Source organism: Bos taurus, chromosome 17 (genome assembly GCF_002263795.3).
Source record: "Bos taurus isolate L1 Dominette 01449 registration number 42190680 breed Hereford chromosome 17, ARS-UCD2.0, whole genome shotgun sequence".
In the NCBI taxonomy this organism is placed as follows: domain Eukaryota; kingdom Metazoa; phylum Chordata; class Mammalia; order Artiodactyla; family Bovidae; genus Bos; species Bos taurus.
The window spans coordinates 62,884,492-62,911,866 of NC_037344.1; the positions used below are offsets into that span (position 1 = coordinate 62,884,492).

At 51.0% G+C, this 27,375-nt stretch overlaps 1 protein-coding gene across 5 annotated transcripts in view; it reads left to right on the forward strand.

Annotated features, from left to right (window-relative positions):
• CABP1 (calcium binding protein 1) overlaps nt 1–27,375 on the forward strand; it is a 60,665-nt gene that overhangs the window by 25,324 nt on the left and 7,966 nt on the right. The window contains exons 1-4 of one of the 5 annotated variants that reach the window (XM_024977004.2): nt 10,073–10,782; nt 23,104–23,280; nt 26,440–26,470; nt 26,721–26,864. In XM_024977004.2, the coding sequence (XP_024832772.1) occupies nt 10,129–10,782; nt 23,104–23,280; nt 26,440–26,470; nt 26,721–26,864 (1,006 nt within the window). In that variant the 5' untranslated portion in view covers nt 10,073–10,128. 5 annotated transcript variants of the gene reach the window in all.

The following is a 27,375-nucleotide window of genomic DNA, read 5'->3' on the forward strand; positions in this document are numbered from 1 at the left end:
AAATGTGCAGCTCCAACAACTGGCCGAGGGTGGAGAGATAACACGATAAATCATCCTCTCTCGCACGCGCAGCATCCACAAGCCATGGGGCCGGAAGCCAGACGAGTCCAAGGCGCCAAGCGGGAGGCACGTTATGCTCCCCCTGGGACACTGGGCACTGTCGTGTTCTCCCCTCATCTCAGATCTCAGAGTGCCTGGGTATACGCCTGAGGGGAAGAGAGAAAGCAGACGCCTTGTAGAACCTAGAGGTGCTTTTGACCTTTTTCATTATTGAGGGATGCTTTGCCAGGCCCCGGGGACCAAAGGAAACCTGGGTCCAAAAAATTGGTAGAGAAATGGCCATCACCAGGCAGGGCAGGCCTCCTGGGTTCAGTTAGGCAACAACTGAGCATTCAGCTCTTCACTGGTGTTCCGATCTGGGGGTGCAGTGACACCCCCAGCTGGGGAGACACACATTTCCTGGCAAGTGTCAGCCGAGTGGAAACCGGACGGATGCGTCTCAGTCTGGAGAAGAGGGGAGAGGGGGGCTGCTGACAGATATGGGAACAGAGCAGGGCCTTCGAGTGGGGAGAAGCCGGGATGGTTGAAAGAACTGAGGCGGAACAGTGGCACGCTGAAGAATTTTGGGCTTGATCCTATGAGCAGTGGGAAGCCATTCAGGTTGGGGAATAACGCAGTGTTATGGCCCTGCACTGGACAATATTTTTGCCTTGTTTTCTCATTTAAAAAAAAAAAGTGGATTTTTCAATTCCATACCTGCCAAAATAATTTTTTTTTCAGAAGGAGAAAATAAGGGAATGATAGAATATGCATTTACCTCCAGGATTAAATGTGCTAACAGATGCAAATTGCCTAGCATTCTATGTGGTCTATAAATGGTAGTTCCCTTATCTTTCTTCTGAATTCCATTTCACAAATCCTGCTATTCGGAGAGCACGGAAGGAGACCAAGTCTCCCTACAGACTAAAGATAAATTTCATTTGAAGTATTCTGGATGGATGAAAAAAGTGGAATTGGTTCATAAGATCAAAGGGTGATTATTTTACAAAATTGTTATTCAAATAGTGAGGTCCCCCTGATCCAACTTATTACTTGATTTATGGAAATACAGTCCCTATTCAACTTTTTAGGAACACATTTGTTGCATAAAACAAGACCACATTTCACCATGTCAGAGCCCATGGCGATGTTATTCCTCACTGTGAGATTTCCATCTTTCTGGCCATGTAGTAGACATTTGAGTACTTGCGTGGTTGATTTAAATACTGGAAAAAATCTGCTAAATCTCAAGTTGGGGGCATCAGTTCTATAGCTCTCTCTTTATAGTTGTTCACATGAATTTTGATGGCATGAAAAATCTTGTTCTCGATTTATATTTAGCTCATACAAACACTACTGCACAATTATGTTGTAAGGAGGAATTAGGTTTTATCTTTAAGTTGTTATTATAGCGTTGTGGAAAGGTGAACATTGAGAATAACTATAAAGTAGTAGCATATTGTATTATTCATTTGGATACTCTTAAAAAAAGAAACAACTGTGGTGCAGGGCCTGGAAGAGACCGACACGCGTGTAGGTGTATCAGTCAGGCTCTGTATAAGGAGCGGATGGCATGCTCAATTAGAAATTAGAGGAGGGCTTAACACAGGGACTATTTACAATGGTTTGGGTAAAGTGTAGGGAAATCATAGGGGTAGTGCAGTGTCCATAAAGCTGAGCACCAAAAAACTGATCCTTTAGAACTGTGGTGTTGGAGAAGACTCTTGAGAGTCCCTTGGACTGCAAGGAGATCCAACTAGTCCATCCTAAAGGAGATCAGTCCTGAATATTCATTGGAAGGACTGATGCTGAAGCTGAAACTCTAATACTTTGGCTACCTGATGCGAAGAACTGACTCATTTGAAAAGACCCTGATGCTGGGAAAGACTGAGGGCAGGAGGAGAAGGGGACGACAGAGGATGAGATGGTTGGGTGGCATCACCGACTCAATGGACACAAGTTTGAGCAAGCTCCGGGAGTTGGTGATGGACAGGGAAGCCTGGCATGCTGCAGTCCATGGGGTCGCAAAGAGTTGGACAGTACTGAACTGAGTGCAGTATCCAGGGGGCTAGGAATAACTGGGGTCTTTACCATTCCTAGAGCTAAAAGTTGAAAGGGAGGGAGAAATTCCAGAACCCAGAAAGAGAGCTGTGTGGAAAGGGCTGCCTTGAGAGGGAGCAGTGACCTTTTATCAAAAGACATAACCAACCTGAGGCCACCTGGCAGAGAGGGAACCAGGGAAATAAATACATCACCCTCAGTGTCCTCCTGCCCTCCGGTCTGCCGCTGCCACCTCCCACTGGCTGTACCCAAATGGAAGCTAGAGTGTCAAGTCTATGGAGTCTGTACAGGGGAGCATCCCAGGTCAGACAGTAGAACAGGAAGGGCAAATGGAAAAATATCTGGTACAGCAGGCTTCATTTCCAAGCTGAATAAATACCTGACGTTTAAATCTTGATGTCTTAGACAATGAAACCTTTAGGGATGGCCCCGTGGCAGGAGGTTCAAGGTTATCATGTGTTTATTCTTTGGATCTACTGAACATTCTATAAAAAGAATTAAGCTGGACATTTTGATAGAAGCCCAGCTTTGACAAAAGAATCCCAGAAATGCAAGGAATTCTTCTTCCCGATGCACGTATTTTTCAGAACACCTGCCCACCCTATCAAAGAAGCACTTGTTTAGAGCTTGGAATATACCTATGACCCTACTGGACTCAAAAGTAGATGCTGCTTCCCTCCCCAGAAGCGAGCGAGTTCAGTTCAGGCAAAGCGCCCAGGATCTGAATCTCGTGGCTGGCAATTGGCAATTATGTTCCTTGTGTGTTGGTACCTCTTAGGTAGTGGCTGAATAGTCATTTTTCAGGCCAGAGGACCAGAAGTGGGTTTGTCAGTGCAGTTCCGGAAACTGGACTTGCTCTTGTGAATGGAGTGCATCGTGGTCTCACATTTTCTGATTCTGTGAAATCATCCCCCTCTTTAATGAAGTCCTCTTAGAAGAGGAGGGAATGGGTCTCCTTTACTGACATGACTCTGACAAGCAAATCAATTCGTTCCATTTGTTTCCTCTTTGAAAACAGCAATCCTCTAGCATTACATAATCTAATCTTCATGCCTCGCTGGTTTGTTCTGTCCTCCTGAGGAATTGGCAGATGGTGCCAACGCGGAGACCCGCACACACGCCTCGCGAGCCTCATGGTAATGGGAGAGTTGCTCACGGTGTCTGTCTCTTTGCTGTGGGGTCCCTCGCTGGCATTTGTTTCCCTGGCTCAGTCTGCTCTTTAGCATTCCTCAGGCACCGCTGGCTTCTTGCCTGGGGCTCTCATTCCAAGATTAATTGGAAATACTGAAAGCAGATAAAAAGAGAACAGAAAGTGAAGTTGCCAGGGCAGAGAATTTGCCGCATCTCTTCTAAACGCCCTCCTCTGTTAAAGTCTGAAGCATCTTTGGCAATTTTAGCTCCAGACCTTCCTCACCCAGCCCGGTCCCCGGGACCATCCTTGTTGCCGGGTTACACATAGCCTGGGGATGGCGCTGGCTGTGTCAGAGTGGGGAGAGCAGAGATCTGCTTGTTAAGGTCTCTGAATTTCTTTCTCTTTCTCTCTTGCTCGTGTGAGTCACATACCTGCAGGAATGATTGTTCCCCAGATAGGGCAGTTGCCTGGATCCGCCTTCAGGTCAGTGATGTCATCTTTGCTTAAGGAAAATTATCTCAGCACTCTGTAAGGGAAGGAGCTTCCCAGCAAGGCCCTGTCAGCAAAACCACGGTGTTTAGGTGTCCAGGCAAAGATGCTGCCTATGTAACTCATCTAAAAGGTAACAAAGGCTTCTCCAGCAACCTGTGGTGGAGGCAGTTCTACTGATATTAATACTTAGGACCGGAAATGAGCTGATATGCTCCAGTTGTGAAAATACTGAAATACTTCCATATCAATTGGTAAACAGTTCTACCTTTGCGCTTCCAAGTGCCTCACATCCTTCTGCTAATTTTTAAGTCTGTTGAGAGGCTGTTATTTTAGGTGATCGCATGAGCAAGCTCTACCTTTCCATGCAGCACTGTGAGTGGCCATTGCTACTTAGTTTTCAACTGTGCAGAACCTGGAGGTCTGCTCGGGTGCCGAGCCAGGCTCGACTCCAAGTGCCGCAGATGTAACCGCCCTGCTCACAGACTGCACTGTTGGCTGACTCGAATTTTGGATGGAACCTCCAGGCAATTAAAACATAGAACCCTCCTGCCTGTGGCAAAAACATGCCTGGTCCTTAAAAGGTCACAAGTACCTTTACGCTGGCTGGTCACTCAGGATCCGGGCTGCACATACAGAGGATAGACACGATCTGTCTGATGGGGGAAAACAAAGCAAACCACGTGGAATGTTCTTCAGTTCCATTTCCCCACCACTGAGTCCAAACAGAGGGAACTAATTTCTCTAAAAACAACAAATGTTTTGCTGCTTTCAATTTGTGACTCGTTCACTCAACGTCAGGTGAGCACCTACTGTGCTATTATGTGTCGGTCACCTTGCTAGATGCTGGATCTCCAGTAGTGAATAAAAGCCTGTCTCTGCTTTCATGGAACACACAGTCGAGTGGGGGAGATAGATTATAAAGGAGGCCAGCATGGTTGGAATGTCCTTAGGTTGTCTCAACATGGGTTGCATTTCAGCTGATGGAAACTGTATGGATGTAATGGTGATTTCCGGTGTGTTGTATATGGAGTGTATGTGTCTACGCAGTGTAGGGGTGTGCCAGGGGTGTGTGGCAATCGTATTAAAGGAATAACACATGGCAGGGCGAGGGTAGGGGGTGAGATCACTTCCTGTATCCAGCCAAGATCTGAGAGAGGCTGAGAACTGCTTTGGGTTAGGGGAAGACAAAGAGGAATGCTCTGAATAAGAATGATGGTGATGATATATTTAATACTTGGAGATCAGATAGGCTGTCCTTAAAAGAAAATGGTAACCTCTGACCAGTCATCTGTTCAGTTCAGTTCAGTTGCTCAGTCGTGTCAGACTCTTTGCGACCCCATGAATTTCCCTCATCTATGCTTTTTATCTCCTTTGCCCTTGAAACAAGTGAACAAGTAAACAAAGAATTTGCTAGCTAGGAGGAGGGGTACAAACTGCACCCCCAAAACCATGGATGGCTAATGGCCTACATAGGAATCAGTTGGTGAAAACCCTGGCCCCACCATCAGAGCCTCTTCCAATGGAATTCAGTCCCCACTATTTTGAAAATCATAATTCATGTCCCTAAGACAGTCTGGTAGTTGGTTCTACTTGTCAGTGTTAATTATTTTTGTTCTGTCTGTCCTACTTGCTTGATTTTTCTTTGTATTGAGTTATAATTTATACACAGCAGGAGGTCTAGTTTCAAACGTACAGTTCAGTGTTGACATCTGCATATATATTCTTATAATCCACATCCCTTTTCATTTTATTTTAAAAATCTTGGAATCCTCTTAAGTGATGAACATTTGGGTCCAAAGGCAGATATCTGAAAAGGAACCCCCTATTCAGTTCACTGACTGTCCCCTCCCTGCCGCCCAACCACTTGAAAAAAAAATTCTCATCTAATCCTTTCTCGAGTTCCCCAATCACCACAGAGGACTTAAAGCCATAAGAACATTTTGTAATCCCAGCTTTCTGAAACCTAACAGAGAGATTTTGTCATCTGAAAACAAGGGAGAGATTAAGTACAAATTTGGTTCTGACAGTGGCAGAAAGGAGCCAGCTCGGCAGGAAACGTCACGAGACTTAATCCGAGCACCGCTGTCCACCTTTTTCATGACTCTGAACATGACATAAGTTCTGGTCAGGACACAACAGTTTTTAAAGGAGTTTGCTACAGGGACATGACATCATCAGACTGAGGCATTTTAAATGAGAGATCCGTGTACATTTTAAAAACTTTGCCCTTAATCCTGCTTTGCTCCTCTGAATGCATGCTGCTAGAAATGAGACACCAAGACAGCTAAACACACTGTTCTCTCTAGACTGATGTGGTCCCAGACCCATCTTCTCTTTTTAACTGTCCTTTTGTCTTTCCAGCACTCCACAACAGCTCTTATTTTGATAACTTCCATCAAGGGTTATGCAGTCAAATAACACAACATATAATTAGTTAATAATTGCAATTTGTATAACATTTAAAGGCAAGTGAGAGGCTTTATGTGACAATGCTTTTAATGCTTTTAAAGCTATAAAAATATGTATAATCCAAAAGGATTATTTAAAAAATTATTTCTACATGGCAGGATACTTTGCAGTAACTATACCCCCATTAATGGCAAAAAACAGAGAGGCAAGCCATTCTTATTTTCTATATCCAGAACTTCCCATGGCTTAACAGTGACATTTCTGAAATATTTCCTGAATCTGACCCAGAGTCTACTTTTAGTCCTTATTACCTCCCCATCAGACTTACAATCCATAAAGAAAGGCACAGTGTTCCCATTATTACTGCTCTGTTTCCAATGCCTAGCACATGGTGGGGACTTGAGCATTTATGTTAAAGAAATGGACCTAATTTCCTGGTTGGTCCTGCCTTCAGTGTCCTTTTAATCTATTCCACAATGCATCACCATTTTCTTCAAAAACACAACCGTCAAGGCATCTGTCTTGTCTGTAGACTAAAGGACAGATTCTTGACTATATCACATTCCAGAGCCTTCACAGTTTCGTCCAATCACCTTTCCAGGCCTGTCTTCCAGCCCTTACTCCTCCTCCCCACAAACCATAGATAGTTCCCAAAATCCCTCTGCAGGTTCACACTCTCAAGCCTTCACAGAAGCTGTCCCCCTTCCTTGGAATGACCTTCCTTTTACCTTCCTTATTCACCTGGTGGAATTTCACTTCTTCAAAACGCAGCTCAAATGTCACCTTCTCTGATGCTTCTCCAGCTCCCTTAAGGGTTCTGCTTGGTGCTCCCACATAACCTAGCTTGTCCTGCCCTTATTGCACATTTCCCATGATATTATAGCAGGGTTTATCCTTTCTTTTTGTTTTTGCTTTTGTGTGTGTGCAAATTCCTGGACAGCAGGAACAGAAGCTTACCGTGATTCTTTACGAATCTCCTGACTCTGACCGTCCCTTCCTGCCTCCCCCATTTTTGGCCTAGTCCAAGCCACCCTGCTCCCTCACCTGCTCCACGAAACAGCACCTGGCCAGCTCACACTGCCATGTCTCCATCCGGGCGACAGACTTGCTGTGAAGCCACCAATGCTCCTCGAGCAACCAGGTGCCTCGTCTCTACCACAGACCTGCTAGTGGTTTCCCCTTGATATTTAAAAACTCCCAAAGCCCTGGACTCTCTGGCCCCTGCCTTCCTCTCCAGTTTCATCTCTATCACTCTCCTGCTTGCTCACCCCAGCCCCACTTGTCTCTTCTTCTCCGGGAATGTGCCAAGTCATTCCCTCTTTGGGACTTTCTTTCTTTCTTTCTTTTTAACTTTTTGGCCACATCATGAGGCATGTAAGATCTTAGTTCTCTGACCAGGGATCGAACTCTCACCCCTGCATTGGAAGCTTGAATCTTAACCACTGGACAACCAGGGAAGTCTCCCTTCTTGGGACCTTCAACCTGTCTCCTCTCTGCCAGAAAACTGCCGGGTCTGGATATATGCCTGGCTTACTCCCTTACTTCACTTTGATCTCTGCTCAAACGTCCCCTCCTTAGAAACTGCCTTCCTAACTACAGTCAAAGGTAACACCCTCCATTAAGTCTTCCTCTCCTACCCGCTTTATATCTCTTCACTGCACTAAATGCCACCAGTTGGTCACCATTAATTATCTGTGCATCTCCAGTTGTCTATCTGTTGCTAGGGATACAGAGTTTTTGTTTACCACCATGTCCCTGGTACCTAACATGGTGCCTGGCAAACAGCAGGCACTCAAGTGTTTGTGGAATGAGTGGATGAATCTTTATATCCCAGGTGACTAACACAGCACCTGGTTCTAGAAGGATTTGTCAAGTGAATGTCCAAATTAACAAATTTTACAGATGAAATGGCATCTTGGTCTATATCCAGGATAATCTAGGATCTGAGGGCAAGTGTTTCATCCATCTGTCCTGTGAACATAATCTTAATTTGTTTTATTTAAGATCATAAGTGATGCAACCAGATTCTTCACTTTTTCAGAAACTGGTCACTAACAGAGGTCTTGCCCAAGAATATTGAGGGAATATCAGAAAGCTCATCAAGAGGGGGCACAGTGGGGATTTAGAATACCCTTCAGCCCACTGCTTTCAGGAGCTCTGGAAGGATTCGGATAAGGTACTTTATCTCCTGTGATTTATCCAGAATGGACATTGGTTTTTAATCCTGCCCAACACTGATTACTCTGAGGGCTGGAACAGGTAAGACACGGACTGACCTGGGACTCCGAGAGAGTGGACTTGGCAATGAGGCACCCGAGCCTGCCTCAGCATTTGTGCTCCAGGAACCTGATGGCTTTGATGTGGCAATTCAGGCCCTGAGAGTAGGCGAAAGTGAAGAGTGAAAGTGCTAGTCGCCCAGTCATGTCCCACTCTGCGACCCCATGGAACCCTGCCAGGTTCCTCTGTCAGTGGGATTGGCTGCGGGGAACAAAAGGAATTTCCCTTGTTCACTTTGGCTTCTGGGCAGCGGTTTCTCCCATCCTGTTTTTCTTAAAACCTTGCGTATGGAATGAGATGTTTGCATAGGCAGACAGTACAGAGAGGGGTGAACCCTCAGCAGGGGTGAAGTGTAGCTTATTGGCAATCTGTCCATCTGTCCTTCTGTGGAGTCGAAGCTGTGATCAGACTTGCCCTGTTCGCCTGCATGGATGGGTTTCCCTGGTGGCTCAGCTGGTAAAGAATCTGCCTGTAATGTGGGAGACCTGGGTTTGATCCCTGGGTTGGGAAGATCCCTTGGAGAAGGGAAAGGCTACCCACTCCAGTATTCTGGCCTAGAGAATTCCATGGACTATACAGTCGCAAAGAGTTGGACACGACTGAGAGACTTTCACACTTTCCTGCATGGATGGCATCATCCATGTGATTTGGAGAGACCAGAACAGGGAGAGCCTGGGAGGTTCACACCCCATCCTTTCAAGTCTCTGGTATCCCATTACTAAACAAGAGTGGGGGATGGGGCCTCATAAGGTGCAGAGGGAAGGGAACTTCCTGAACTGCACTTGCGGTCCTGCTGTGAACACTGGGCTAGGCCTTTATGTGATAGTCTCATCAGATGTTACCGAGAAATTAGTTATGATTATTATCTGCATTTTACAGAACAGGAAAAGAAGGTTCAGAGAGGCTGATGACATTTGCCCAAGATACCCAGATGGTAAGTGGCAGAGCTGGGGTCTGAGATTCAAACCAGGCCTACGGGACTTCCTGCCTGCCTACCAAGAGCAGAAATTTCTTTACCATCTATACGGGCAAGAGGGCAGGAGGAGGACAAGAGCTGGAGAGGCAGCAGATGGGTCCTATCTGAGACTTGAGCATCACCAGACCCTGCAAAGTCCAGGTTATGCGGGTGCCACCTGGCTTCTCTTCGGTTCTGAGAACTGTCATCCTGGTTCCATTCCAGGGTACTGGGAATGGGTGAAGCCCCCATAGAGGGGAGCCGTTCCTTCCAGCAGTATCCTTCCACGCCATTCTGGCTCCGGGGTTCAGGGTGACGGTGTCATACACAGCCTGCCTTCACCCTCCTTGCGTATCGAGTTTACTTCCTTCACTTCTCTCGTCATCTTTTCGAAAGTTGTATCCCCTGGACAGTGCACCCCGCCAGCATTTCTGGAGGTTCCGGCGGTTGTGGGTTATTTGGGAACCTCCGGGTGTGCTCCCGGGCACTGCCGGCGCCACCAAGGTCTGGGCGTCTTCGGGGCCCTTCGCCGAGCCCCTTCCCTCGCGCGTGCGACTCCGCCGCAGCGCCCCCTCCGCCGCCAGGGGCCGCCCGGAAGCGGGGCTCCTCGAGCGCGGGGCGGGGCAAGGGGCGGGGCGCGGCGGTACCTGGGCCGCCGGGGAGCCGGGGGTGGACTCTTCGGGGACAGCCGGCGGCCCCCCCAGATTCGCACCGCCAGCCGCCGGGGAGCTCGGGGCTCCGGGCGTAGAGGCTGCGCTGTCACATGGGCGGCGGCGACGGGGCCGCATTTAAGCGGCCGGGGGACGGCGCCCGCCTCCAGCGCGTCCTCGGGCTCGGCTCCCGCCGGGCGCCCCGCTCTCTACCCGCCGGGGGCCCAGCGCCGCGCCGCACCGCGCCGCCCCCGCCGGGCCATGCGAGCGCGGGCCCCGCCGCGATGAGCTCGCACATCGCCAAAAGCGAGTCCAAGACGTCTCTGCTGAAGGCGGCGGCGGCGGCGGCGAGCGGGGGCAGCCGGGCTCCCCGCCACGGCCCTGCCCGGGAGCCAGTGCTGCCCAGTCGCCGGCTGCCCGGCCCCTGCCCTGGCACGCCGTCGCCGTCCGGGGACCCCAGTTCGCGGAGGCCCCTGTGCCGGCCGGCGCCGCGAGAGGAGGGCGCGCGGGGGAGCCGGCGCGGGCTCCCCCAGGCGCACTGCAGGCCCCGGGAGGCGCCGCCGGCCGCGGCGTCCCGACCTTCGCCGCCGTCGCCGCTGCCGCCGGCCCGCGGGCGGGATGGGGAGGAACGGGGTCTGTCCCCGGCGCTCGGCCTCCGGGGCTCACTGCGAGCCCCGGGTCGCGGGGACTCCGCTCCAGCCGCCGCGTCCGAGGCAGACCCGTTCCTCCACCAGCTGCGCCCCATGCTCAGCTCCGCCTTCGGCCAGGTAAGGGCCGCGCCTCCCACCCGCTCCCTGGAGAGGCGCTCGGGACCCTGCCGCGACTGTGCGCCCACAGCCCTCCTCCCGCTGCCCGCGGCCCCCCAGGTCACGCTCCTCTGGTCCTCCCGCCGCCTGGCGCCCTAGTCCGCGCGCCGCCTCCTCCCCCGTGCCTGATTCAGCACCCTGTGCGCTGTCCACGCTCCGGGCCTCTTCCGGGCCAGGCACCACCGCTTAGACTCCCTCCACCTGCCAGAACGGGCCAGTCTTGGAAAGGAGCGACCTCCACAAACCGCTTGGAAATTTGCAGGGGTCAAGGAGGGGTGCTCCGAGCAGGTGGCGCCAAACCCACTCTTTTGGCCTCTGACCGAGAAGACCAATGAATGAGCATGGAGTCTGGGGGTCAAGAGAGGGGACTTTGGGGTACACAGCCTTGTCAGGCGATGAGGGACCCTAGCCATTGCTTGTGGTGGCCCCAAAGACCTGGGAAAAGTTAGGAGAACTAAAAAATATGAGAAAAGAGAAGTGTGTGGGTAGACAATGGAGGGCTGTAAGAACTATGGCTCAAACTGGAACTTTGAGGGTATTTCAAGGAGGTTGTCATCTAGGAATGCCACAAGGATGGCCGCGGGCAGTTGTCGAGTTGTGAGACGTGGAAGAACACCCAGAGATCCCTAGTCTGAGTTAGTGTGCATTCTAGGGTCAGAAAGGTCGCTAAGGGGTCTCGAGTGGCTCATTTTGTTTCTTTTCTCTGAAGAGCCCCAAGCAGCTGGGCACCTGCCCTTTAGAAATGGCCCCGTAGTCATAATCCAGATCTACAGTTTGAGGCCGTGCTGCTGGGGAGAGAAGCTCAGCAGAAACGGACCTGTGAACTCCCGAGCGAAGCCAGGATTTTGTCTAGTTCCAAGTCCATAATTAAGTTGAACTCGTTGGCACGGCGTGGACACTGTTCTGCGGCAGCCGAGGAGGGGTGTAGTGCATAGATGTGATCAGAGTGTTTGCATGGTGTGTGGGGGATGGAGGGTGGGGGCGGGCCTGTGCGTTTCTGTGCTGGGATGTAGCGTAAAGAAGCCGTTTCAAGCTCCTGGCTTGCCAGGCTGGATCAGAACTCCAAGGAGGCCGTGTGTGTTTTGCTTCAGATGTGCACAGTTCCTTTTCAAAATACTACTCCGCTGCGGCTGATGCCGGTGGAGGTCTGACATGAAGGCGGCTGCACGTAGGCTCGGGTTGCGCGGGGCTGTGGTGGTGGTGTGATAGGGCAGCAGTCTGGCTTTGTTCCTGCCAGGAGCCCTCGTTAGTTGAGGCAGTTGGAAACAGTTTCTCCAGAGTAGAGACGTGGATGCAGAGCTGTGACTGTGCAGCGCTGTGTTGACTGCGGTGGCTTCTGTATGACTGAGGGGGTGTCAGGTGTTAGGGCAGGAGTGGGCTGGCTTGCGAAAGGGATACCGTGCCAGTTGAATCGGTGACAACTATCGGTTGCACTTATCAAGTATTTTTTGATCACCTGCTTTGTCCAGGCGTTTGCTGGGCACTATGGAGATGAAAATAGAGAGGGTAGTGGGGTCCTGACTGTTTTGGAGATTAGCAGTCTAGAAGCTTGGAAGCGTAGGTCATTGAGGATCACACACTTTCTGGTTATTTAGTTTGCCAGTGATCCGACTTCGTTCCTAGAAAAGGAGCCCTTTCTTTCCAGCCTTGCAGAATTTGTCTGCCTGGGCCCTTTGTGAGCACAGAGCATTTCAGCTCATGTGCTTTTCTTTCTTCTACTTTCTCAGTCATGAAATGAAGGCTGTTCTCCGTCCAGTGTTCTGAAATGTCACCAGGGTCACCTGAGTCAGGAGAAGCTGGAAGGTCCCATCAAATATTTACTACCTCCCCCTGGAAGCTCTTGCCTCTGGAGCTGCCGACTTTCTCTTTAAAGCTGGGCACATCCAGTCTGGGCTTCCTGCTGATGGCTCTAAGACATCTGCTCCAACGACAACGACAACAATAAAACCCAGCCTGGGACTTTGGGTCAGAGTCTCCAGTCTCCCGCAAGAATTAGTCTTTCTGTCCCTTCTCTCTGCATGGAGATTTCTGTCCTTAGGTCAGAACCAAGAGAAGGGAAATGAGGTTCTGAATATAGAAACTTTCAGATAGGATCTGCTTTGGGCAAAATATAGCCCTAGGGAAATATATTTTTCATGTCTCCCAAGTTCTTCTTTTTTTTAACCCTTTGGTGAATCGCTCAACCTCAGTAAACCTATGTTTCCTTATCTGCATATTTGGGATAATCATAGTATCTCAGGTGGTGCAGTGGTAAAGAACCTGTCTGCCAATGCAGGAGACTCGGGTCCAATCTCTGGGTCGGGAAGATCCCCCGGAGAAGGAAATGATAACCTACTCCGGTATTCTTGCCTGGAAAATTCCATGAACAGAGGAGTCTGGCAGGTTACAATCCATAGGGTCCCAAAGAGTCAGACGTGACTGAGCATACACACACAGAGTATCTCAATGGGTTTGGGGCGGAATTAAAGGGGATATGAAGATATACACAGAGCTTGGCCTAGAGCAAGGGTCTATGGATGTTATTATTGTTGTTGTTGACTCACTACCAAGGGCTGTGTCAGAACCTGTTTCCATTTGTAACAGAGTCAGGGAGGGCCAGGGCCCAAAGTGACACTGAGGGTATCAAGATAGACTCCCTCACGAGGGGGAATGGGAATTAGGGTTCTCCCAGTGACCTCACAGAGCATCCTTACTGCCTGCAGGGAGAGCATGTGGTTTTGAGGCTAAGGCGTGGAATGGTGGGTTGGGAGATAGAGCTGAAGATTCCTATTCCAGCAATGTCACTTCCCACTGCTGTGACCTTGGGCCTGTTATTTTCTCTCTCTGGTCTGGGTTTCTTCATCCAGAAATGAGACTAACAACAACAACAAAAAGCTACCTTGCAGAACTCTCATGAGGGTTATACAAGGTTAAGGATGCCAAATGGCCTGGCTCAGAGTGGGTGCTGGAAGAGGGCTCAGGCTTCATTCATGTTATTATTATTATTAATAGAGTGATTGTCAAAATGAGGGCCTGCATAAGGTAGTCTGAAAGCTGTCTCTGAGCCAAGTGAGGAAGGCCACTAAAGGAAGGAGCTGAACAACCAAGGACCTTCCCTGGTATCCTCTTTGTGGCCAGCTAACGGCGCACCACCCAACTGCCTAGAGGGAAGATGTGGTACCAGGCAACTCTTGGCATTGGGTCCTGGAAAACTAATTAAAAATTTTTTCGGCTGCACAGCATATGAGATTTTAGTTCCTTCACCAGGGATTGAGCCTGCACCCCTGCAATAGGAAGCACACCGTCTTAACCACTGAACCATCAGGGAAGTCCAGAAAACTACCCAAAGGATAGTCTTTCTGTTCCTTATTTTAAGTTTGGGAAGAGAAACCTCTTTAGAGGAGGCAAATATGAATAAAACCCATAGATCCGTCCCATCCTTCCCCTTTCTCTAACTATAGGGACATCTCTTCTGATTTGAGTAGGCCAGAACAATTCCTAAACTGCTTTGTGCATAACAGGATCAAAGATACTTAATGTATGAATGAATGAATGATGGGTATCTCCAGCCTCTGGACTTTAGAGTTTCTTAGTTCCCATAGTTAAGATGAGGGAGACAGACCATGACAATTTGGGTCCTAACAGATTCAAGTGCACTAGGCCTGTGTGCCTAGGATGACGGCTCGGGTGTATTACTTACTCCTTCCCGGTCAGGTCACTTCCTACTGCTCTCTTAGAGGGCTGGGAGCCCCTGTGGCCTTTCTCTGGGGCCTGGGAAAGGGGAAGAGAAGGCCTGTTTGTGGTTGACATAGATTATAGATGATACTAGTGTCTTGGTGTCAGTTCGTAGGTTTTGCAGAAGCAACACTGGCACTTTAGATCTCTGTCTAGAGCCCAGTAAAAAATGGACAAAGCCTCTTCTCATTATAAGCATCTTCTCATTATAAGCATCTTCTCATTATCTTATCTCCATAGCAAACTGTGAAATGTAGCATCATCTCCCCCCATTTTAGAGATGAAGAGACAGGCTCAAGAGAGGAGAAGTAGGTTGACCAAAGGTCCCAGAGTAAGTAAAAGGCAGGATTGTGACATGCTGTGTCTCTCCAGTCTGCCAGTGCCACACCATACTGGCTGGTAGAAAGTCACAGAAGTGTGTTTCCTGTTTGTCAGAAGCGTCCACAAAGCACCTCTCAGGTTACAACCCAGCTTTCCCCAAGTGTCTTAACACTGGGCTGCCATCCCAAGTTCAAATGCTGGCGTTAGGACTGCTCAGGGCCCAAAGCCAGCCTCCCTCCTAATCAGGAATAATCAGCAACGGGTTTATCCTTCTCATCCCTCTGATCCTATTATCCCATTCCAGAACTCTAAGTGTGGCTTCCGAAGGCCCAGGCCTGCTGCCACAGTGCACAGGGATGGGAAGGTGGGGGCCATGCAATGTGCTTTGCTCCTTAAGGAAGCCTCCACCATTCAGCCCTTTATAAAATTTTCTGCTGAAGGTCAAGCCATCTTCCTCGTCAAGATCAGTAGCTACTCCTGTCATGCAGAACCACCACCACCCCATCTGTCCAACCTAAAATAGCTTAAGCGAGCTCTGGGTTTGAATCCCAAATCCCTTTCTTCTGTTAAGCCCCAAGGCTACTGTCGGCACCCCCTCTGCTAAAGAAGGATGGGATTTCTTCAAAGTAGGCAGATTTTTCCATAGGGGGAAAAGTCCTGTCTCCTGTCTCCAAGGACAGAAGCAAATCCCAAGGTTGACAAATGGGTGCTGTGTCCTGGACTGGACTGCAGGGGGCAGGAGTCACCAGGTCTGACCTAGTGGGGGTCCTGCTAGACCAAGGCTGCTGGGCAGGGGACAGGGCACCTTCCAGGTGCTGGGCACTGTGCCAAGCCATTTGCAGGTGTGATGTCATTAACTCCTCATAAGTCTTACAGGGAAGGGTTATTAGAGTACCCGTTTTATAAATAAAGAAACCGAGGCTCAGAAAGATGAACAAGTCCTCAAGGTCACATGGTTGGTAGGCAGCAGGGCAAGATTTGAACTCAGGTCTGTCCAACTCCACATGCTGAACTCTTTACCTCTAGATCAGTGGTTCTCAACACTGGCTGGAGGTTAGAATTACCTGGAGTATTAAACAACACCGGTGCCCGGGACTCACCTACACCTATTCCATCAGCATCTTCGGGGAAGTTCCCCGGTGATTCTAGTCTGCAGCCAGCACTGAGAATGCGCCTGGTTCACCCTGTCCGGTCTTTTCATATATCCATCCATTTAGCTCATACAAATTGGGTTTGTACCTTACCTGGAGCCTAACTCATCTCCCCTCTGGGGTCTGTGGTAAGCCCCTAGCTTTTCAAAAGAGTCTGCAAGACTCTAGATTTTGTGTGCAAGTCTTTTTTTCCCTGATCCCCCTACACTAAGATCCCTCTGGCTCATTCTCAGAGTGTTTGTGTTTCCCCTTCATGGCATTGACCTGAACTGTGATTCAGTAAGTTGATAGCTCTTTAGTATCTCCTGCCCCCCTGCTAGAATGTAAGCTCCCTGCAAGCAGTGAAAGTGAAAGTGTTAGTTGCTCAGCCGTGTCCTGACTCTTTGTGACCCCACAGACTGTAACCCTCCAGGCTGCTCTGTCCATGGAATTCGCCAGGTAAGAATACTGGAGTGAGTTGCCATTCCCTTCTCCAGGGGAACTTCTTGACCCAGGAATCAAATCTAAAAACAGGGACTGTGTGTATCTTGTTCCTACAACATTCCAAGAGCCAAGCACATGGGACAAATGATACTTCCTCCTTCCATGTTAATAATTCCTCATTCCAGTACCTGTTCTGCGTCACACACGTCTTATAACCAGGTGAGGGAACTGAGCCCTGCCAGGTGAATGTTCAGAAGCCGGCAGAGCCAGGACTCATCCTAGGCCTCCAGACCCTTCCCTTTCATCTGAGTTCATTGCTCTTCTCACAACCCTGCCTTCACGCTTTGCTTCCAAGAAACAGGTCTTTGAAGAAGGCATTTTTGTTGGCTCTTCCCATACCAGCTCTCCACGCCCCACCCTCCAAGTATCTTCACTCCCCTTTCCTACCCTTTAGACGTCAACAACCTCTCCCCCACCCCAGGCTTCTCCTTGTGTCCCCAGGGGGTGCCCCTCCTCCTCCACATCCCTCTCCGGAGGCCAAACCAGGCTGCTGAATGACTCCCCTGATTAAGCCATTCCATTGCCGTCACTGCTCGGTTGTCAAGAGCCACCCAGGGACCTGCCTTCCCAGTTTCCTGGGAGCTGGCCTGTGGCAGCTTCTGGTCAGCGTCCCCACCCATCTATCCCTAACGGGAGCTCTGATCAGCCACCCAAAACTGGACCAAAAAAAAAAAAAAATTCCTGCGAAAGGACCCTCTCCGGACTGAAACTCAGAGCAGTGCGCGGAAGGGTTTTTCCATCAGGGCCCGGAAGGAGCTTGAAGTTCCAGCCTGTCTCTGGTGCCCCCTGCTGAGAAAAGCAGGGGTGCAGGGAAACGTGGATACAGACTCTCCTGGGTCATCTGGCTCCGGGCTGTAGGTCTCGATGGTGACATCTGAGGCTTGAGATGAATTCACATCAAAGCTGGAACCCGGAGGGACGAGGACTTGCCGGCTACCTAAGAAGTTCCATTCATGGGACTGTGACGATCCCTTTGCAAAGGGCGGCCTCTCTGCTTTGCGCCCCGAGGAAGCCGATGAAAGATGCTCTGTCAGGGTCAGGCAGAGGGTTTGGGAGAAGGTTCGTCGCCCTTGCTCGCTCACGCCTGCTGGGCCAGCACTGCCTCCGTCAGGACCCCCTCAGGGCCGGCTCTTGATTTCCCCTGGGTCGGAAAGACCGCACACGGTGAAGGGAGCCAGCGGAAGGAGCTGCTTTTGGCTCAACTGTGCTTCCAGCCCCGAAGCCTCATCCCATTTCAGTGAGGAGGCAAGTGTGAAAAATGGAGCGTGATGGAGAGTCGTCACAAGATCTCCAGGGCCTCGACTGGAGCCGCCATCTCTCGATCTAGCTGCGATGGCCGGGGGTGATTAAGATGCCTGTTCGTCCCTGGGTGCGTGTGTGTGTGTGTGTGTGTGTGTGAGAGAGAGAGAGAGAGAGAGAGAGAGAGAGAGAGAGAGAGGGAGAGAGAGAGAGAGACTGCACACACAAGGTTGGGAGCTGCGAAGCCCCGTGGATTTGGGGGCCCAAACTAGCCTGCTTCCCCTTCTGGGTCTGCTGGCCTAATTCCCAGCTGCAGCTGCCATTCTGGGCTCCCCTCCCCGAGGCAATCTCCCCGCAGATTTGACAGCGGGAGGGGAGGGGCCGAGGGAAGGGGAGTGAACCGGGAGAGGACTCGGCTGTAATCTCATGTAGCTGATCCCGCAGCCTTCTCCAGCTCGGCTGCCCTCTGCCATCAGCTCTTCAGGCGGTTTTCTCTGTGCCTGCACTCTCCCCTCCTGCCTTCATCTCCTTAAGAAAGTGTCCAGAAAGTTAAACCCACACACACGAACACACACACAATCCACCAAAAAAAAAAAAAAATCAGGGAGCAGGAACAGGCAGACGAGTAAGAGAGCACGCGCGCAGGAGAGAGGGCTCAGCCGGTCTTGGAGGAAGCACGGCGCAGGCAGAGGGAGGCTGGGGTTGGCAGGGACCGGGACTCAGGTCTCTTAGCCCCCGGGAGCCTCCTTCATGGACCCAGGGATCCTGAAAGGGGCTGCCTCAGCTTAGGATGGGCAACTGTGTCAAGTCTCCACTGAGAAATCTCTCAAGGAAGGTATGTTTCTGGAGTTCTTAAGACCTGGGGTGGGAGATTGGGGCATCCTGCCACCTGTCCCAGAGGTTGGGGGCGGAGAGGGTGGTTCTGTCTTGGGCCGCTTCCCTGTTCCTGCCTCTGCATTCCTTCCTATCACAGTTGTCTGTGTCCCGGGGCTCTGAGCTGAAGTTGGGACTTAGAGATGCATGGGGGCCTGTGATTGGGAATTTGCATAAGATTTAGGAAAGAAACCATGTAGGGTCCTTAGGATGTGCATGGACAGAATGCCTCGGGATACACAGGATGAGAAGAGGGTTAAGCTGGACTTTGACTCTGCTGCTGGTGGTTCTTTCCCAGCGGTGGAGGAGGGGTTCGTTCATCTCCTCTGAGAGACTCTGACCCTCTCTGGTGGTCTCTAAGGTCTTCAGAGTTGTGGGTTTTGAAGTAGATCCCATTGTTACTGAGAGGAAACAAGCTGGACATCCCCTTCTACCCTTGAGAATTCTTGAGTCAGGTCAGAGACTCACAAATAGGGCCAGTCTGGCTCAGGGCCCCAGGGTTGTTTCCATCGAGAAATGGAGTATACAGCAAAGGTGTCTGTCAATTGCGTTCTGCAGTGGATGCATTGCTTATACACCAGGATAATATCCTTTTGCAAGAATCCCTTTTGGAAAGCAAATAATCATCTTCCTGCAAGCCTGGGCTTACGTCTGAAGGATCTTGCTTTAGGTGGGCTCTGCCTGTATTTCTGGCCCTCTGTAGTCAGGCCGTAGAAGAAATCCACAGATATTTCGTAAAGGAACAAGAAATATGAGGGATGGTTTCCTCCAATTCTTTCATTTTGCAGAGAAGGAACTTGATTGCCACTCAGGTTAAGTGACTTATCCAAGGTCTCAGGTTTGCTAATGGCTCCTCCACCCCCAACCCGTTCCTACCCCCTCTGTTAGTTTGACAGCCTCTCAATTTAGGACATTTCAGGCTTTTCTGCTCATCTTCTTCCTCATTTAGCTAAGCTGCTCACATCAAATTCCTTTTAATCTTCGCTGTTCCTTGGATCTTTCCGAGGGTTGACTGTTTCTTCTGTGCACACCCCCCACCCCCAGTCATCTGTCATCTTAAAGGAGAGTCCATTGCATCAGACGTGGCCTCCACACTGTTGCAGAGAAGTAGAAATGGATCTGAATTAGTCTAGAGGACCATCGGGCGAATGCCCTTTCCCTGAGTTCTGTCCAGACCTTCAAGAGGTGAACTCAAAGAACAAGAGCTGTCCTTCTGTCCTACCCCACCCATGACTCAGACTTCTTAGGTCTCCTCTTTCTAGCCATGTGACCTTGGGTAAGTTATTTGACCCCTGCTGGGTCTCAGTTCCCTGGTCTATCAAGTGGAAATACTAACATCTACCTCCTAAGGTGATTATGGGGCCTAAAGAAAGAGCTGGGATCACTGTCTGGGATGCAGTACTCAGTATATGTTAGCTGGTGTTAATAGCATTAGAATCATAATTTTATGATTCACAATCATAAAATCATATCATCACAATCATAATCATAAATTTTCTGAGAAGGGAGATGAGGAAAAGGAAATAGGAGAGGTTTTGAGTCCATGGAATAAGGCACAAGATCATAGTAGATATTACATTCAATTTCATTAAAAAAATAATAGTAAACATTGCTTTTTCCTGAATATCTACAAGATCTCCAACATCTGTTATCTCATTTGCTCTTTTCCACCGAGTGGTTCTCTTGCCTATTTTCTAGAGAAAGGAACGAGACTCAAAGATAAGAGTGTTCCTGAGATGCCATCGCTGACTGGAAGCAGGGCTGAGATGTAAACCCTGATCTGTGTGAATCTAGAGGCGGGGTTTTGTTTTTAATTTTGCCTCTCTCTTTTTCTCCTGCTGTCAGAGATGTTATTCATAGATTCGTGAACCTGACCGTACAGATCATCTTAGTCCAAATTCCCACTCGCTGGGCAATGCCCTCTCCCACCACATCAAGTGCTTCCTTACTCATCTCCTCCTCCTGTGAATACCTTCGATGAGAGGGAGCACAGTCTTGGCTAGCTTGTGTTGTTAGAAAGCTGTTAGGTCAGGAGGCCCGCTGGTTCCTCCTGTTGCCCTGCCACACTCAGGACATGTCCCCCTGGTGCCAGGAAACATTGTCATCCCATAGGCTGCTGCCCAGTTGGCTTCCTGTGTGGTGACTGGGAATTGGTGATGGAGAGAGGTGGCCTCCTCCAGGCTCTGAGCTGGGCAGAACTGGGCTGTCAGGTACCATCACTGGCCAGGGAAGAACAGCTGCCTTCCGGGGCAACTGGGTGCCAGACTGGGTTAAGATCAAGAGATTCAGTGGAAATTCCCCAGCCATCGCTGGTTCTTGCTTCGTGGGAGCAAATTTTTCTCTGTCCTCCTCACTTCTTTCCTGATTGGCAAATATTCTCCCACTTCTTCTGTAGCCAGAAGTAAATGCCTTCTGGCGCCTAGCATCTCTCAAGTTGCATCATCATCATCGTCGTCATCATCATTGTCATCATCATTGTCATCACCATGGCAACTCCACATATTCGGCTCTTGCCATGCTCTAGGCACTGCGCAACGGCTCAGTTGCCTCTCACAGAATCCTGTGAGTGGCCCTGATCATCCCCCGCTGGACAGAGAAGGAAACCAGAGCCCAGAGAGGTGAAGTGACCTGCCCAAGGTCACACAGGAGCAAGTGGCAGAGCCAGAATTTGTCCCCAAGACTGTCTGAGTCCAAAGCCAGTTATACTCAATCTCCTCTCTGAGTTCCCTGCGGCCTGCTGCCTCCTCCTCCTGGGTGTGCTCATCTGAGCCAAGTGAGTGAGAGTGAGCCAGAAACAAAAAGGCTGATTCTCTGCAAAAATCTCTTCTGAGATTATAACTGGGGCTTAACCACAGTTGACTCCCTGGCTCCCTCTGTCCAGAAGGTCTCTCTGGTCCTGCCCTCATTCTAGCCAGGTCCCTGTAGCCTGTGAGAGTGGCCGAGGCTCTGAACCTCTTTTGGTCATCAAACCAGAATGGACCCTGATCACCCCTCAAGTTCTAAGACTACCCAGGGTGACCCTTATTGCACTCCCTGAACTCGGGCCTTGCACTGAGGTCCCGTACCTTGGGTCTGTGTGGCTGCTTGCCCTTAGAGGAACCAGAAAATGGCTCCTTCCTCTCTAGGCCTGGAAGAAGTTTAGAAGTTGGACACGAGTCTAGACTGCAGTCCCACACTGTGGGGCTTTGAGGAGAAGGAGCATGAGGACAGGGCGAGATGTGGGAGACTGCTCTGCTTGTCCACCTGGGAGGGCAGGTTACCCCTTGGGTCTTAGCGTCTTCTCCTGAGTGTGACCTTCTTGGAGCTGGAGGAAACTGACAGGAAGAGGATGCAGCAGAATGGATGTGTGGGACATGCAACTCTGGGGTCCCTGGACAGAGGCAGCCCTCTAAGTTTTCACTGCTCTTTCCTTGGAAGGTTTGGCTCCAGCTCCTTACTCTGGGGGTGGAGGCATGCGAGCTGGGGGCTGAAGGCAGACCACCCCGACCTAGGGGGACGCTGGGCACCCTGGCGGGGAGGCTGGGCTAGGAGAGAATGTTGTGTCTGGACGCTGCTGTTGTCCTAAGGGGACGGTCTGTGGGCAGTGCTGACTTTTTATAGCTGCATGGGAACCATCAGGGAGGAGGATGGGTTGGCCGGGGCCAGGGAGCACGGCTATATTTGGTCAGCACAGAGGGCCTCTGCCTCAGCCTCCAGAGGTCTCTGGACCAGGCACGGAGCCAGCAAAGGAGGGAGGGACGAGGAGGATTGCTGATGGGAGACAGCGTCTAGTCTTGAGGCCACAAGCTGGGTGGAAGCTGACCGACAGAAGTGCTTTGTTTACCCCACCCAGTGCTTTAAATCGGAAGGTCTGGCAAAACCAGGCTGGAGTTACGTCATGCTGTCCCTTCAGAGGGGATGCAGAGCATCCATCTTACCCCAGGCCCCGCCTCTCACACCTGCCTGCTTTATTTCTGTTTGCCATGGCCCCTGTGTCCAGCTGTCACGCTCTGCTGCCAGCTCTGATGGTCCTCGCTACCCTCCAGTGGGTTCCAGCAGGGGTAGGATCAGAGGTCCATTGGGGAGCTTAGCCCTGAGGATTGTGCTGGGATGTTGGGAGTATCTTAGGAAAGGACATTATTCCCTGAATGAACAGAAGCCTCCCTCTGCCTGCTCCTCTCTCTGAGCTTCTGTTTGCACACAAGGGTGTGTTTCTATGCATGTGTGAGTATGTGTGTGTGTGTGTGTGTCTGCAGGTGTGCCACACAGTGGGTATCACACCCAGCTCTTCCTGGAGCATCTATTTTGGCCAAAGATCCGGGACTCCGTCTGTCGGACCAGTTTGCCGCCTGCCCCCCGTGCATCCTGAGGGCTCTTTGCACCCTGGTGTTTGCCTCTCAAGGTCTTCTCTTGAGAAGGGCCCCTTCTAGGACTGGGAGCCAGGCTGGGGCCTGGAGGACTCAGCTAGGCCAGAGAGGTGACACCTTGCCTCTGTTTTGTATTTGCTTGGTGCTGGCTGAAGATGCGCCAGGAGGAGACCAGCTACACGGTGGTGCAGACAAGCGAGGAGGGCCTGGCGGCCAGCGGCGAGCTCCCTGGACCACTCCTGATGCTGGCTCAGAACTGCGCGGTCATGCACAACCTGCTGGGCCCGGCCTGCATCTTCCTGCGTAAGGGCTTCGCGGAGAACAGGCAGCCTGTACGTAAGTTGGCCCCGGTGGAGCCGTGTTCGACTTGGCTTCACGGGGCATGAGGAAGGAGGTGCTGAGAAGAAGAGGGGCTCTGTACACAGTGGTGTGCATCCCCCGGCAGACGCACCTCACACCCTCAACTTGTGAACCTGACCCCCAGAGTTTCCCACTCATGGCTGCAGAGCCCTGGTGAGTCCACATCCACCAGCAAAAAAATAATAGTAGAAGCTATAGTTGGGGTTTGGGTTTTTTTTTTTTTTTTTTTTTTTGAGCACTTAATATGTGCCAGGCACTGTGCTCAGTGCTTTGGTGCTTAAGCCTCAGAGCAACCCCAGGAGGTAGGTACTATTATCTTCCCCATCTGCAGATGAAGAAATTGAGTTGGAGAGTGTAACATGCTCAAAGTAACAGCTGGTGGGCATTAGCGGTAGGATTCAGACTCAGGGAGCCTGCCTCAAGGGCCCCCTGTCTTCTGAACAACAGTACTGAATGCACGGCACCAACCACTAGAACTTTCTATGATGATAGAAACATTTTCCTAATTAGTACGGCCCTCTACAGTAGCCACTAGCTCTTGAAATGTGGCTAGTGCAACTGAGGAAGTAGATTATTAATTTTCTTTGATTCCAATTCCAATTTAAATTGTCACACGTGGCCACTGCCTTGAACGGCCTCTCGTACGTATCTGAACAGTCACAGAGAGGAGGGTATTGATGATGTTATAGATTCAAACATCGGTAGGTTTATTGAATGGTGGTGGTTGAGTTGCTAAGTTGTGTCCGACTCTTGCGACCTGATGGACTGTAGCCCACCAGGCTCCTCTGTCCATGGAATTTCCCAGGGAAGAATGTTGGAGTGAGTTGTCATTTCCTTCTCCGGGGTTTATTGAATGCCACCTGCTAAACACTTTACGTATCTTGCCTCACAGATGCTAACAAAGACCCTGTAAGGTGGTTTCTGGTATTAACCCATTTTACAGATGAGGAATCTGTGGCTCATACAGTGGAAATGACCTGTCCAACGTCCTACATCTAGGAAGCAGCAGATCCGGGCTTTGTCCTTGAGTCCATCTGACTTTAGAGGCCAAACTCATCCCTCGACTGCATAAGTTGGGGAGTGAGGGCCGTGGTGGGCTCTGTTCCCACCTGACCCCCTGAATCGGTGTTCATGGTTTCCCTGTCATGTCAGTGAGCATCCCTGGCTCTGTTCCACATCCCCCGCCACTCTGCCCTGGGGAGCGTGTGATTCAGGGACCAGCCACCAGGACTCAGCCGGACCAGCTCTGGCCACAGGCACATGGCAAAGGGGTACTGGCTTTTCTGCACCCTGGTTCTGGGTTTATAAGAAGCAGAGAGGGGGCTGCAGAGCTGATCCTGGAGATGTGAGAGGCTGCAGGGTGGGAAGGGACTTGTCGCCTCTCCTAGTGAGCATACCCTGCATGTGTGTGTACATGCATATTCTCGCTGATGCTTTCACTTATGGGGGGTACCAGGCATTGAGAAAATGCCAGGGGTGGTCACTCAAGATCCCAGTCTGACTAAGAACAGCTAGTAGGGATAGAGGTAGGAATGGGTAGGTGTTAGAGAGAGTGACAACCCCTCCCTGTGCATGGTGACAGGCTTTTTAAGTGGAAGTCCTTTCAGTCATCTCACAGAGACAGACAGCTTCAGCTAGAAATGCTGCTGGCAGGACCTGGGAGCCTGCAGACTACTCATGCCAAGTTCATGTACACTCTCAGCATGGTCCTGCCATGTATGGCCCCTTCCAAGAGCCGAGTCCTTCCTGTGCAGCTGGTGGTCCTGCAAAATGTTGCTCAACAGCCCCTTTCTAGAAGATTCCCGGGTTTTCTGGCATTGGGATCCCTTGCCCTGGGGCCAGTTTGGAGCAGGTGGGCAGCAACTTCTCACCTGCCCTGGCCCAGTGGGCTAGAACAACCTGTGTGCACAGCTATGGCACGCCCACATGTCTGTTTCCCTGAATGGTTTACCCACACCTGGTGTGCGCTTCCTCAGGACGGGCACACCCTGCCCCTTTGGGCAGGGAGCTATGACATATGGGCAGGATGAGCACTGTGGACCAGTTTTGGAGCCTGCTAGGCATGTCCAGCTGGGCACCGCATCCATTTCATGCCAGTCTGTTTCTCTCCTGGGCAGGCCTGAGGCAGCTGGCACGTCACCAGCCGGAGCCTGCCCTCTGCTCCCTCCGGGCCCACTCTTTGGAGACTTCTCTGCCATCTGTTCGGATGCCTCACCCTGGGGCTTCCTTGACTCCCCAAGGAGACCTGGGCACTGCTTGAGGCTGGAGACGTGTACTTTGGACCCTGGCAGCCGCCAGAGGCACTGGCAGCCCCCAGGGTCCTATGCTGTGTCCTGTGACGGGGCAAGGTCTGCGATGGGAGCCCAACTGGAGAAGGTGGGGCGGTGCCCAGGAAGCAGGGCGCAGCCCTAATCCTGCCTCCACTCCTGCTCCTTCTCTTCCTCCCTCTTGTGCGCCTGTCTGGACCCCACTCTCCCTCTCCCAGCCTCTTGCTTCTCCCATTGCGCCCCCTCAGCCCCTCTTCTCCCCCACTCTTCCTGGTTTCACTGGGCATGTGTGTGTGCATGCTCAATCATGTCCGACTCTTTGCGACCCCATGGACTGTAGCCCTCAAGGTCCTCTGACTATAGAATTTTCCAGGCAAGAATACTGGAGTGGGTTGCCATTTCCTTCTCCAGGGGATCTTCCCAACCCAAGGATTGAACCAGCGTCTCGTGTCCCTGCACTGGCAGGCGGGTTCTTTACCAACTGAGCCACTGGGGAAGCCTTTGGTTTTATTGGGTAGAGCCCTCTTCTGCCTGTTGGAATCCTTCCAATAACCCTATTTTATTTACAGGTTTTGGCCTCCAGATCAGCTCTGTTCCTTGACCACATGCTTGTGTCTGGAATAAGGGGTTAGGGGTGCCGAGGTTCTGGGCCGTGGAAGGGGCTTCTGGCTCCCTGGCCTCTCCCATGTGTGTTGGACAAGTGGGGCTGCACTTTTCCCCTCCAGGACATGGTCCAGGCACACCTCCGCTGCTGCCCATCACCTCCCAGCCAGTGCCTGCTGCCACTGGGATGGCCCTCAGCTGGGCACTGGATGACTTCCGGGCCCCTCCCAGCTGCTAATGGCACATGTTCTTTTGTTTCAGGACAGATCTCTGCGGCCAGAGGAGATTGAAGGTGAGACCTGGCCTCTTAGAGGAGGGTGTTGCTCAGCCATCCAGGAAGATGAGGGGAGGGAGGTGGGTGGGAAGAGGGGCAGAGACGTCTTGGCTTCCTGTGAACAGGGTCTGGTGCAGGGCCAGGCATCCTCTGGGGAGCCGGGCGTTGGAGGAATGCATGAGTCGATGGGTCCCTCGGGGCCGCCTCTGCCCTGGAGACTCTGCGGGTCCTCCCCCTGCACCACGTTCACCTTCCTTCTCTTCCCCAGAGCTCAGGGAGGCCTTCAGAGAATTTGACAAGGACAAAGATGGCTACATCAACTGCCGGGACCTGGGTAACTGTATGCGCACCATGGGCTACATGCCCACCGAGATGGAGCTCATCGAGCTGTCTCAGCAGATCAACATGAACCGTGAGTCCCTCCGCCAGGCACCCCCTTCCCTCCCTGGCCTCGCCCTTGCTGTCCTCTGCCTGGGTTCAAGTTCTGAGCTCCCCCTTCTTCCTAGCTCTGTGACCTGCAGGCAAACCACTTACCCTCCCTGTGCCTGCCTCAGTTTCTTCACCTGTAAAATGAGGGGTGGAATGGGGAGTTAACTGGGGGTATGTTTATTTATTTATTGTTTTTTCTTGGCTTATTTATTCATTCATTTTTTTGGGAAACAGCTTTATCGAGATATTCATATATCATACAGTTGACTCACTTAAAGCCTTCCCTTCAGGGACTTCTGTGGTGGTCCAGTGGTTAGGACTCCTTATTCTCACTGCAGGGGGCATGGGTTTGATCCCTGGTTGGGGAATTAAAGTATAGAATTCAGTGTCTTTTAGTATATTCAGAGTTGTGCAACCATCACCCCAATCAACTTTAAAATATTTTCATGCCCCCTCCACCAAAGAAGTCCTATACCACTCTGCCATCACCCCCA